A 12,003-nucleotide genomic window follows, 5' to 3' on the forward strand; every position below is an offset into this window, starting at 1 on the left:
CCCAAGGCTGGGATGGGCTACAGGACAATAGGCAAGCAGCTTGGCAAGAATGGAAAAACTATTGACACAATTATTAAGAAATGGAAGAAACACAAGATGACTTTAAATCTTCCTCAGTCTGGGGCTCCATGCAAGATCTCGCCTCGTGGGGTAAGAATGATTCTGAGAAAGGTCAGGAATCAGCCCAGAACTACACGGGAGGTCCTGGACAATGACCTGAAGAGAGCTGGAACCACAGTCTAAAACATTACCGTTAGTAACACACTACGCTGTCATGGATTAAAATCCTGCAGGGCATTAAAGGTCCCCCTGCTCACACAAGCACATGTCCAGGCCCATTTGAACTTCTCCAATGACCATCTGGGTGATCCAGAGGAGGCATGGGAGAAGGTCATGTGGTCAGATGAGGCCAAAATAGAACTTTTTGGTATCAACTCCGCTCGCCGTGTTTGGAGGAAGAATAAGGATGAGTACAAACCCAAGAACACCATCCCAAACGTGACGACTGTACCGTATTGAAGGGAGGATGGATGGGGTCACGTATCGCAAGATTTTGGCCAACAACCTTCTTCCCTCAGTAAGAGCATTGAACATGGGTCGTGGCTGGGTCTTCCAGCATGACAATGACTCGAAACACCCAGCCAGGCCAACTAAGAAGTGGTTCCATAAGAAGCATTTCAATGTCCCAAAGTGGCCTAGCCAGTCTCCAGACCTGAACCCAAGTGTAGTGAAGTGTACCTACGATAAAAATTACAGATTTCTCCATTCTTTGTAGGTGGGAAAACTTGAAAAATCAGCAGTGTATCAAATATTATTTTCACCATTGTAGGTGAAAAGAATATTAATAAAAACTGCCACTCATCTCACAAAAAACAAGTCCCCAACTCAGGTCCATCATCTGTCAGTGTAATAACAGAGGTTTCCACATTATTAGTGGCTCAAAGGTTCTAGAAAAGCACCATGGCTTCCATAAACCAATCCAGCAATATCCGCTCTCTCCCGAAGTCATATCTCTTCCTCCCTTCTGAGCCTTGCAGTGTGCCCAAACCACATTTAGCATCCATGTATTTGGCATTACTATAGTGAGAAGAACCCACTTCATTTATGGTATGTGAGTGCCCAGATTGTGATCCAGGAGACAATGTGTTGGGTAATAAAATGGAATATTTGCAATTTTCACTCTCCAACATCCACAGTGCAGAAAGTGCCTGTCGAATCAAACTATGGATATGGAAAATAACAGTGCAATAGTTACTTTGTGTCCTTCTCCTATTGGGGAGAATCAAGCAAACACTGGTGGAGCTATTAATTCTATCTTACCAGTGGTGAATAAGGATAGTGGTGTTTCTAATGATACAGAGCAATCATCACTAATTCATTTTGGGTTAAATGAATTAATTGGTGCAACCTCAACGCAGAGTGTTAGTTCATTGGATTTTTCTATTTTAACTATCCATCCTGATTCCCAAAATTCCTTACCAACAATATCTCAGTCATTAAGTGTAGGGCATACATCATTAGAGGAAGGTTCCACTGATAAATCAGTGAAGCTACCACCTCCACAAAATCTAACTTCTTCAATAGAACTGACATCACCAGCTGTAATATTAACTAATGAAACTGCACCACCTCTCAATGGTAAAAAAACACACCGCTCCTTTATGATACAAAAATCCCACAGTTTTTTCAGCCGGCCCAAGTTCGCCAACCAAAAAGAAAAAGAAATATCGGGGATGTAGGGGGCGAGGTAGAGCCATCCCAAAAAATAGCAGCCCTGTAGGATTTGCTAATTAAAAAGACAAAGCCATTAGGGTAAATATTGAGGAAAGTGAAAAAGATGAGAAACAGAAAATGGTATGCATTTTTACCCTGTCTGACCACACCTTGTCTGAGGGGGAGATCTCACTATTGAGTAGAGGACTCTCTTTTTGACCTGTTTCAAGTTTGAATGTTTTCAATTTATATGTAGATTTGAATGAGTACTTTAGGAAATTGACGTTAAAACATCACTTTATTATTGAAGAAAAATGTAAATCAATAAACGCCAGTATACCCTTTGCTAATAATGGAGTCGAAAATCATGTGCCCGCTATGGGTTTCCACCATGTTCCAGTAGGTGGTAATTTTTATCCTACTCACCATAAGGGAACTCATCTCAAGACTTTTCAGCAACTGATTTTAAAAGACATTCGCACTTTTACTCATATTAAAAAGACGGATAACCTGACGGCTCCAGAAAGACAAGCCATCTCTAGTTTACGGAAGAATAAAGGAATAATTATTAAGGAAGCTGATAAGGCGGTGGTATTGTGGTGATGAATCGGGGTTGATACACTGGAGAAGGTTTGCAGATACTCAGTGATACTGATTATTATAATAAATTAGATTGTGATAATTCTGTCACCATCTTTATGGAATATAAAAACTTAACTAAGGGGGCCCTTAGGGAGGGGATCTTGGATGTGAGAGAGAAAACATTTTTGGATATACAATTTTTTCAGACCCCTTATTTTTATTTCCGACCCAAGATCCATAAAAGTACTACCAATCCCCCTGGTCGCCCCATCATTTCGGGGATAAAATCTATAACAGCTAATTTATCACATTATGTCGATTTGTTTTTACAAAAATATGTGATTAGGCTTGAATCTTATTTAAAAGATTCTTCACATTTTATTAGCTTGATGAGGGATTTACCTCCCTAGGAGGAGGGCGGCATGGTGGCTCAGTGGTTAGCACTGCAGCCTTGCAGCGCTGGGGTCCTGGGTTAAAATCCCACCGAGGACAACATCTGCGAGGAGTTTGTATGTTCTCCCGTGTTTGTGTGGGTTTCCTCCGGGTTCTCCAGTTTCCTTCCACACTCCAAAGACATACTGATAGAGAATGTAGATTGTGAGCCCCAATGGGGACAGTGCCAATAATGTCTGTAAATTGTCTGAATTGTAAAGCGCTGCGGAATATGTTGGCGCTAAATAAATAAAAAGATTATTATTATTATTATGTTTTTTGTACCTTAGATGTGAGTTCCTTATACTCCAACATTACACATATTTTAGGTTTAGAGGCTATTGATCATTATTTGTGTTCAGATACCTCTATATTTTTGGAACAGAAAAGGTTCTTATTAGAAAGTATTGAGTTTATCTTAAACAATAAAAAAATTTATTTGAAGAGACCACATATAAACAGATGAGAGGTTGTGCGATGGGGACGAGACTCGCCCCTAGCTATGCTAATTTATTTATGGGGAGGTTTGAGTCCGTCTTCATCGTACAGTCCCATCTATATACTAGACATAGATGAGAGGTTGTGCGATGGGGACGAGATTCGCCCCTAGCTATGCTAATTTATTTATGGGGAGGTTTGAGTCTGTCTTCATCGTACAGTCCCATCTATATACTAGACATATATGTCTCTATAGGAGCTTTATAGATGATCTTTTCTTTGTCAGGGCTGGTACCCATGAGGAAGCATCTATATTTGTATCTGAATTAAATAATAAAACCTGGGGTCTTAGTTTTTCATCTAATATATCCAGTTTAAGTATTCAATTCCTTGACCTCCTGATTAAAAAAAAACCCAGAAGGAAAGATAATCACCTCCACGCATTTCAAAGAGGTGGATGTGAATAGTTACCTAGCATATGATAGCAGCCATCTTCCAGTCTGGGTGCGTAATATTCCCTATGGACAGTATTGGAGAATTAGGAAAAATTGTAGTAGAGATGTGGATTTTATTAATGAATCTAGGATTTTAAAGATGAGATTCAGGGAAAAGGGATATCCTGACAAATTATTAAGTGATGCATATAAGAAAGCCAAATGTTTATCCCAAGAAAAATGCTTGGAAATGATTATTATTATTATTATTATTATTTATTATTATAGCGCCATTTATTCCATGGCGCTTTACATGTGAAAAAGGGGGTATAATACAAGAACAATGATAAACAATAAGGGGAATCTGGCCGGACCTACCAATGTGGTAAAAAAAAATTAGACTATTAACCCATTGAGTGCCGAGTATAGTCTCATTACAACATTTAGCCAATCTAGAGTTACTCTTAATAACCTATTGAAGACGTATTGGTTCATTTTATCCAGTGATCCCATTTTGGGCAAGCAACTGCCGGCCAAACCAAGGATTATATATAGGAGGTGTCAGAATCTGAAAAATGTGTTAGCGCCTAGCTCCACATCACTGACTAAGAATTATATAAAGTATAAAAATATAAACCAAGGAAGGGGGGATGGGTCCTTTACATGTAGAACATCAAAATGTCTCTGTTGTGGGATCATTAATAATGGAACAAAAACTTTTAGCTTGCCCACCACGGGGGAGACTTTTCAGATTAGATGCCGGACAGACTCCCAGTCTTCATATGTGATATATTTGTTGGAGTGTACATGTGGTCTACAGTATGTAGGTCGCAACATACAACCAATGCGCGCCAGGCTAAATAAACATCGGCAGAATATTAGAAATGGAGATTTGTTACATAGTTGTCAAAGCACTTCTTCTTAGAAGATCAGAAATATCCAAAATATCTGCACCTTACCATTATTGATCATATATCTGACACGGTGCATGATAGATAGAAAAGGTTGGTAAACCGGGAAAATTATTGGATCTATAAGTTGGGAACTTTATCCCCGGAAGGTCTGAATCTCTCACTTGAAAATATTATTAACTAAGTAATATAATTTATGTGGAATTGAAAAATATAGTGGATATTTATTTTTATTAGGTTTTTAATATGAGTGTAATTATGAATATATGCAGCTTTTACTCTTTTTATATTCTTCTTTTATATGTACAGTATATATAGTTTTTTCATGTAGTTTTATGTTAGTGTTGATGTTTTGTCTCTGTTATCGGCCAAGTCAGGTTGGCCCTTAGAATGGGAACCTGTATATATAGTAATGGGGATTTGAGGGTTAACTGGTTAATTGTTGGCACCTGCTGGTTAATTGGTTAAACCTCTATATAAAGTGCTTGTGTGGTAATATTGGCCATCACCTGATGATGGCGGTATTAGCCGAAACATGTTGTGAAGCCATTTGATTAATAAAGAAAATGATGGAGTAACAAATACCCCGGCCTGCTGTCACCTTACCCCATTGAAAACCGCAGCGACTTTGTACTTTGTATTCTTGATTCCCTCTTGGGTGGGTGGTTTGGGGCTGCAGATATCGGCTTATTAACCGTTTACAAGGACCCGCGGTGATGTCACACCCCATGTGATTCTCTCAGCCGGTCAGCCTGAGACCCGTGCGGTGTGCAGTTCACACCGGAGCCTTAATCCGTGGTTGTGCAGCGGTGCGCAACCACACAAGGTTAGTACATTTCTATTTCCATTTTCCTCCCCTCAAAGATCACCGGGTATACACAGGAGCGCCTCTCTTTTCTTCTTTTTTTGCATGTGGAATCAAAATATTCCCTACTCCTATAGATTAATTCACTGAGGGTTATAATTTCCAAAATGGAGTCAATTTATGGTGATTTCTACTGCTCTGGTTTTCTGTAATTTGGTCACATTAGGACTTCTGTAAATGGTGGGTCCCATCTCCTCCGGGATCTGCTCCTGCGACGTCTGCTTCTGTCACCAGGAGCCGCCTTATTCATCCTGCAGGCGGCGCTGGTGATGGAGGAGACGTCAGAACCAGAAGCTCTGGGCGGCGCAGGCTCTTTCCAGCCAGTAAGATTAGGGTGCCAGGGACCTTTAGTACCATCCAGTCTGGCAGTATGGGTGTGTGTTCTGTCCAGCTGGAGTAATCTGCTCCCTGCTTCAGCCAATTAGAAATCACCGCACCCTACTAAAGCTGGAAGCATATTGCTGGAAGCCGCCAGATACAGCCTTGTTCTCCTCTGGGTCAGTCCTCTGTGCTCAGCTCCCGGCTTGTGGATTTGTTTCCTGTTGTGACCTCGGCCCGTTTACTGACTACTCTTGTGTCTTCTGATTTTGTATGTTCTCTGCCCTCCTGGTTCTGACCCGACTACCTGATTATTCTTCTTGCCATCTCACACCACAGAACAGCAGGTAACACCGTGGCCCAAGCCTAGGGGGTCTCTGTGTCCAGATCCATGTAGAGGGGTTAAAGGGTGATGAACAAGACAATTCGTGGGATCTGGAAAATGAAGTAGATGGCACCAAGCCTGTTTGTGGTGGTCATCTTTTGAGCTGGCAGGTGACCATGCGACATTGTGTCTGCAAACTATTTCAGCAAGATCTATATTCAAATAGCTAAATGTCGCTCCTTCCCTTCTTAACCTGCCATGTGCCCAGACAGTAGTGTACAACCGTATATAGGATATTGTAGGATTCAAGGAAAATAATTTGTAAGGTCCATTTGTTTCCTATTATCCTTTAAGAAGAATTTCAAAGTTATCACCACATAAAGTGACACACATCAGATTTGAAAAATGGGGCCTGATTAGGATCACAAAACTGGCTGCAGGAAGGGGTTAAATCAGAGAAATTTGGGCAGTAACTACTGTAGTCAAAAACTGACTACAGACAATAACATCTACTGAAATGATCAAACTCAACAGTCTTCATCAGTAAGTAGTGAGTAACTAGTGGTGAAACCTCTCTGTGGTAATTGGAGTATGGGGCTCGGTGGCTCTTGGGAATCTAAACTATCATAAGGGCCAATATTTTCTGTCAGATGAGTTTCAAGAAGAAATATTAGACATTCAAAGAGAACTTTTTCTAATAGTGCAGAGCTGAGGTGTCTTAAATTTAGATCTCGGGCATTTGGAAGAGGCAATGGAGATCTTTTTTTAAAGACTACCAGGGAGTTACAGACTCACATAAGTGAGGCAGGCCGATCCGACCACAATCAAACTATCATACAAAATAAAGCTATAAAAAAAGACATTTTTTTATTCTATGTTACATCCTCAACAACAATATATGTATGAAGGGAGAAATCCAACACTAAACTGGAGTTGCACTCATTTATGGTGGACCATTGGAGCTACAATAACCTGACCAGAAGAGTAGAGAAAGTATTAGCGCCCCCATTTCAGGAGAGATTGTGCAGTAATCTGAATTCCTTAGGATTGAAAACATAATGGAATTTATGACGTGGAGTGAATCCATGAAACCAGGGCTCGAGCCAACACATCTCCTGCAGGCGTGAATAAATGTATATTACAGCCATCAGCCACGCACAGCTTAGAGATATGTCATGTCACAGGTGTAATGTTTTCTGTATAGTTTATCACAATCCTGTTTGAAGTTAGTCGGTTTTAAAAGAAATTGAAAAGTCAGGATAAAGGGAAACTCTGTTGTTATTGTACAGAAATTCACACTTGGCCCTGACTGCACATTTAATGTTATCGATCATAAAAGTGAAGTTTGGCCAGAAAGATTGGACCTGGTCTTGTAGGGACCATATGAGGACATTCAGCAGCACAGAAAGTTTTTGCATCGCCATATTTTGAGAGCTATAATTTTTCCATAGTTCGGCCGACAGTCATGTGACGGCTTGTTTTTTGCGGGACAAGTTGACGTTTTTATTGGTACTAATTTTGGGCAAGTGACTTTTTTTTATCGCTTTCTACTCAGATTTTTGGGAGGTGGAATAAACAAAAACCAACAATTCAGGAATTGTTTTTTTGGCATTCTTTTTATGCCGTTCTGCGTGTGGAAAAATGTATAAGGCCGCTTTATTATTCGGGTCAGTACAATTACAGCCGTACTACATTTATATTGTTTTTTTAGGTTTTGGCGCTGTTACACAATAAAAACTATTTTTTTTTGCATCACTTTATTCTGAGAGCTGTAACTTTTTTATTTTTCGTGTGATGGAGCTGTATGGCGGCTTCTTTTTTGCGGGACAAGATGACGTTTTCAGCGGTACCATTTTTATTTACATTCATCTTTTTTATCGCGTTTTATTCCACTTTTTGTTTGGAAATATGATGATTAAGCACCGTTATTTGCTTAGTTTTTTTTTCTTTTACTGTGTTCACTAAAGGGGTTAACTAGTGGGACAGCTTTATTTTATAGGTCAGGTTGTTCCGGACACGGCAATACCATATATGTGTGCTTTTATTGTTTATTTTTTTTCCATATATTATTTTTAATATATCTTGTAAAAATATATATTTTTTAATATATTTTTACAACAGGCTGATCGCAGTTATAAGGTATAGCAGAGCAGGATCACTGCTATAACTTTTAAACTGTCAGCTCTGCAGACACAAGTTACTTTGATCATGCACTGCGCATGATCAAACTTAACTTGCTGGGGCTGGTGACCCGGATGTTATCATGACGACATCGGGTCACCATGGCAACGATCGGGACCCCGCTGCTGTCCCTCTGCGCACTCACTAAGTGCTGCCGGGAGAGGTGCGGGCACTGCGTGCCGGGTGTCAGATGTCAGAATCAGCTGACCTGGGCGGCGATTGCGCTAGTACAGCCTGTGTGCGGGTGCGATCGCCATGTCGTAATAATATGTACCTAGTCCATACAGTCCAGGGAACAGGGATGTATTTTTACTTACAACGTCAGAAAGGGGTTAACAGTTTTGTGTAGGGGAGAATGTTGTGATCTAGAGGAGAATGGTGATCACACGATTGTGATATGGCCGGACTACACCACCGATAAAGCAGCCACAGCCGGTGACTGAGAATAATCTGTAACTTCTCTGCATTTAGTGGTTACTACTCACCTGGGTAGTCATATGTAGGAATCTCCTCTTTACACCGCTCATCACCCCTCACATATGTCTCTGTAGTATTAATATGGGTCAGATCTTCACCCTGAAACAAATATTGTAAAAGTCACAGACAGATGGAGAAGTCCCATCTATGATCAGCTCTAATCCTGCCATCTCCACCATTCTCATTACACAAGTATAAAACATATAATACTGGTGGATAAAACAAGACTGAGCACCAGGGCTGTGGAGTCGGTAAGCCAAACCTCCGACTCCCGACTCCTCAATTTCCATGACACCGACTCCACGACTCCCTCATACATGGCTCATGTTTAAGTGATAAATTTACTGTAGCACAGATTCATCTCAGCTAAAAGTCCAGACCCTTAGATCAGGAATAGGACAGACATTTATAGGACATTTCATAACTTTCCCAAATTCTTATGAAAAAATATTCCCCAAAAACTGCATTGAACTACTGTACCCAATTTATTATATATTTTAGGAGTCGGTCCATTTGATACCACTCCAAATCCACCAAAATGGGCTCCAACTCCGACACCTCAGCCTTGCTGAGCACAAGACCTTCACAGCCGTCTACACATCATAGGGGAGATCTCATGACACCTTCTCTCCATCTACCTGATGATCCTGAGGAACATTGGGATCTTCTTGTTTACAGTCCTGTGGAAGAAGAGGACGGGGACTTCTCTCTGGTGTTGTCCTCTTACTGGATAGATCTGGAGGGAACACATACAGGGACTGAATTCATTCTTTACATACAGATAATTATAGGCCGTGTGTATTTAGTCCTGTTTATTACCTGGTGATGTGAGGGGCTGGGGAACCTCCATCATGACGTCTTTGTACAGATCTTTGTGTTCCTCTAAATACTCCCACTCCTCCATGGAGAAATAGACAGCGACATCCTGACACCTTATAGGAACCTGATACACATAATGATACAGTCACCCCCCCGATCCCTTCATAGTGTTACTGTATAATGTCCCAGCATTCCCAGCAGTGTCACCTCTCCAGTCAGCAGCTCAATCATCTTGTAGGTGAGTTCTAGGATCTTCTGGTTATTGATGTCCTCATGTATCAGGGGGTGAGGTGGAGGCCCAGTGATTGGGCTCAGGGGTCTTCCCCATCCCTCAGACACAGGGGCCTGACAGCGCTCACTAGAGGTCTTCTTCACTACTGTGTAATCCTGGTTATGGAGAGACACATTAATAAATCTCACTACAGACATTTCCAGGGTCCTCACCTCTCCAGTTCTGTCCATCTGTTATTCCTATAGATAAGAATGATGTAATGTGACGTCATCAGAATCTCTCACCTCTCCAGTAAGTCGAAAGAGGATCTCTAGGGTAAGGTGTAATATTTTCTCTGCCATCTTGTCCTTGTCCATATCCTGTTGTGATGGATAAATCAGGAAAACTCTCTTATATAGAAGATTTTACTGAGCGGATCGAATACTGTAGAGACCTGAATGAGAAGAAAATAAGTAGATGTAACATCATAAAAATCCTGTGTAATAATACAATTACTGGAGATAATTAGAGAAAAATATGAGGAGATTTATTATTTTACACTATTTAGTTTTTTTCTTTACATCTGCTAATAAAACAAATATATTTTAGAACACAGCCAACAAGTAGTTTCTTCCTCGCAGTCTGCAGCTGAATATGTTTTCTCATAGACTCATCTTCCATGATGCTAGTTGTCATCTCATTTACGGACACTGGAATCGGCATTAGTAATACTGCAGGAGATATTCATTACCTGTGACATGAGAAATAACTACTTCATAATGAGGACGACATCTTCATCTTCTACTACGGCTCTAGAAACATATTTGGCCACAGTCCGTCACTGACTATATCATCACCGGTCGTCTATATGAATGTTTCCCGTCTTCCCCGGACTGTAATCTTCCATCACGTTAGATCTCATGTCTGATTCACACACAGAAGTTTGATGCTTTTATAAAACCTTTTTTGTTGGCACAAATATTGCGGGCAGAAATTATTTGATAGCAAAGTCTCCATGTACAGTGTTTTATGGGGTTTATTTCTGGCCTTAGGCTTTACTATATTACAAGAAAAACACCAAAAAAAAAGCAGAAATTAAAATGTTTCAAAAGAAAATTGGCACCAACAATTCTTATAAAAATAAAAAAACATGCAAACAGCATAAGACACATTTTGTTATTTTCTAACATGTTAAACATAGATGTTCATGGCAGGGATGGCACAGGTGCGGCTGCTACATAAACCCTGGCAGTTTAACCAATTGCTGCTGTCAAAAGCAAACATGGCATCTCAGAAGGTGTGACAGAGTTCGGCTGAATGCCCCTCCTCCCCCAAGTACTCGATAGTATGGGGCTGCCTAGTTACTATGATACTTAAGTACCTAATAATGGTGTCTGGACCTGCAATGTACGAAAGTCTATTAGGCCGGGCCAGAGGCAGCGTCCAATGAGTTACATTTTAAAGCCCCCATACACATTAGACTAAAGTTGCATGGAAGTAATGAATTGGGGGGGGGGGGGTGGCTGACTATAAAATGTATTTGGGGGCCTCCCGACAGATGATGTCAGGGCAGAGAAGGATCTGGCATCCTGAATTTTAGAGGCTAATCCATTTATTTTTTCTGTAGATAATCCTCCACTAGAGGAGTCTGGAGGCGACTCTCTCATACAGACCACAAGAAAGCTGGAATATTTGTGTGTATGGGGGAGTCGGGAAAAATAGCCATCTGCCAAATGACCGTTCAGCCAACATGTATCTCGTGTATGGGGCTGTTAAGTACACTACTCAAAAATATAAAGGGAACACTTAAACAACACAATGTAACTCTAAGTCAATCACACTTCTGTGAAATCAACCTGTCCAGTTATGAAGTAACACTGTTGTGAATAAATTTCTCTTTCTGTTGTGTAAATGGAAGAAACGACAGATAGAAATTATAGTCAATTAGCAAGATACCCCCTATAAAAGAGTGGTTTTGCAGGTGGTGACCACAGAACATTTCTCTGTTCTCATCCTTTTTGGCTGTTTTGGTCACTTGCATTTTGTCATTGCTCTCACCCCTAGACGTACAGTAGCATGAGGCGGTGTCTACAACCCACAGAAGTTGCTCATGTAGTGCAGCTCATCCAGGATGGCACATCAATGAGAGCTGTGGCAAGAAGGGTAACTGTGTGTCAGCACAGTGTCCAAAGCATGGAGCATATACTCTACCAGGAGACAGGTCAGTACACCAGGAGATGTGGAGGGGGCCTTAGGAGGGCAACAACCCAGCAGCAGGACTGCTACCTCTTCCTTTG

General features: G+C 40.9%; 1 protein-coding gene across 1 annotated transcript in view; it reads right to left on the reverse strand.

Moving 5' to 3' along the window:
- The window catches only part of LOC141176036 (uncharacterized), a 55,474-nt gene extending 44,572 nt beyond the window's left edge, over nucleotides 1-10,902 (reverse strand). The window contains 6 exon segments of the mRNA XM_073660011.1: nucleotides 8,685-8,775; nucleotides 9,315-9,412; nucleotides 9,496-9,619; nucleotides 9,703-9,882; nucleotides 10,012-10,160; nucleotides 10,458-10,902. Of these exon segments, the coding sequence (XP_073516112.1) occupies nucleotides 8,685-8,775; nucleotides 9,315-9,412; nucleotides 9,496-9,619; nucleotides 9,703-9,882; nucleotides 10,012-10,083 (565 nt within the window). The 5' untranslated portion in view covers nucleotides 10,084-10,160; nucleotides 10,458-10,902.
- Between the last annotated feature and the right edge of the window lie 1,101 nt (nucleotides 10,903-12,003).

This window comes from Phyllobates terribilis, unplaced genomic scaffold (assembly GCF_046119375.1).
Source record: "Phyllobates terribilis strain yellow unplaced genomic scaffold, ASM4611937v1 Scaffold_17__1_contigs__length_24005725, whole genome shotgun sequence".
In the NCBI taxonomy this organism is placed as follows: Eukaryota; Metazoa; Chordata; class Amphibia; order Anura; family Dendrobatidae; genus Phyllobates; species Phyllobates terribilis.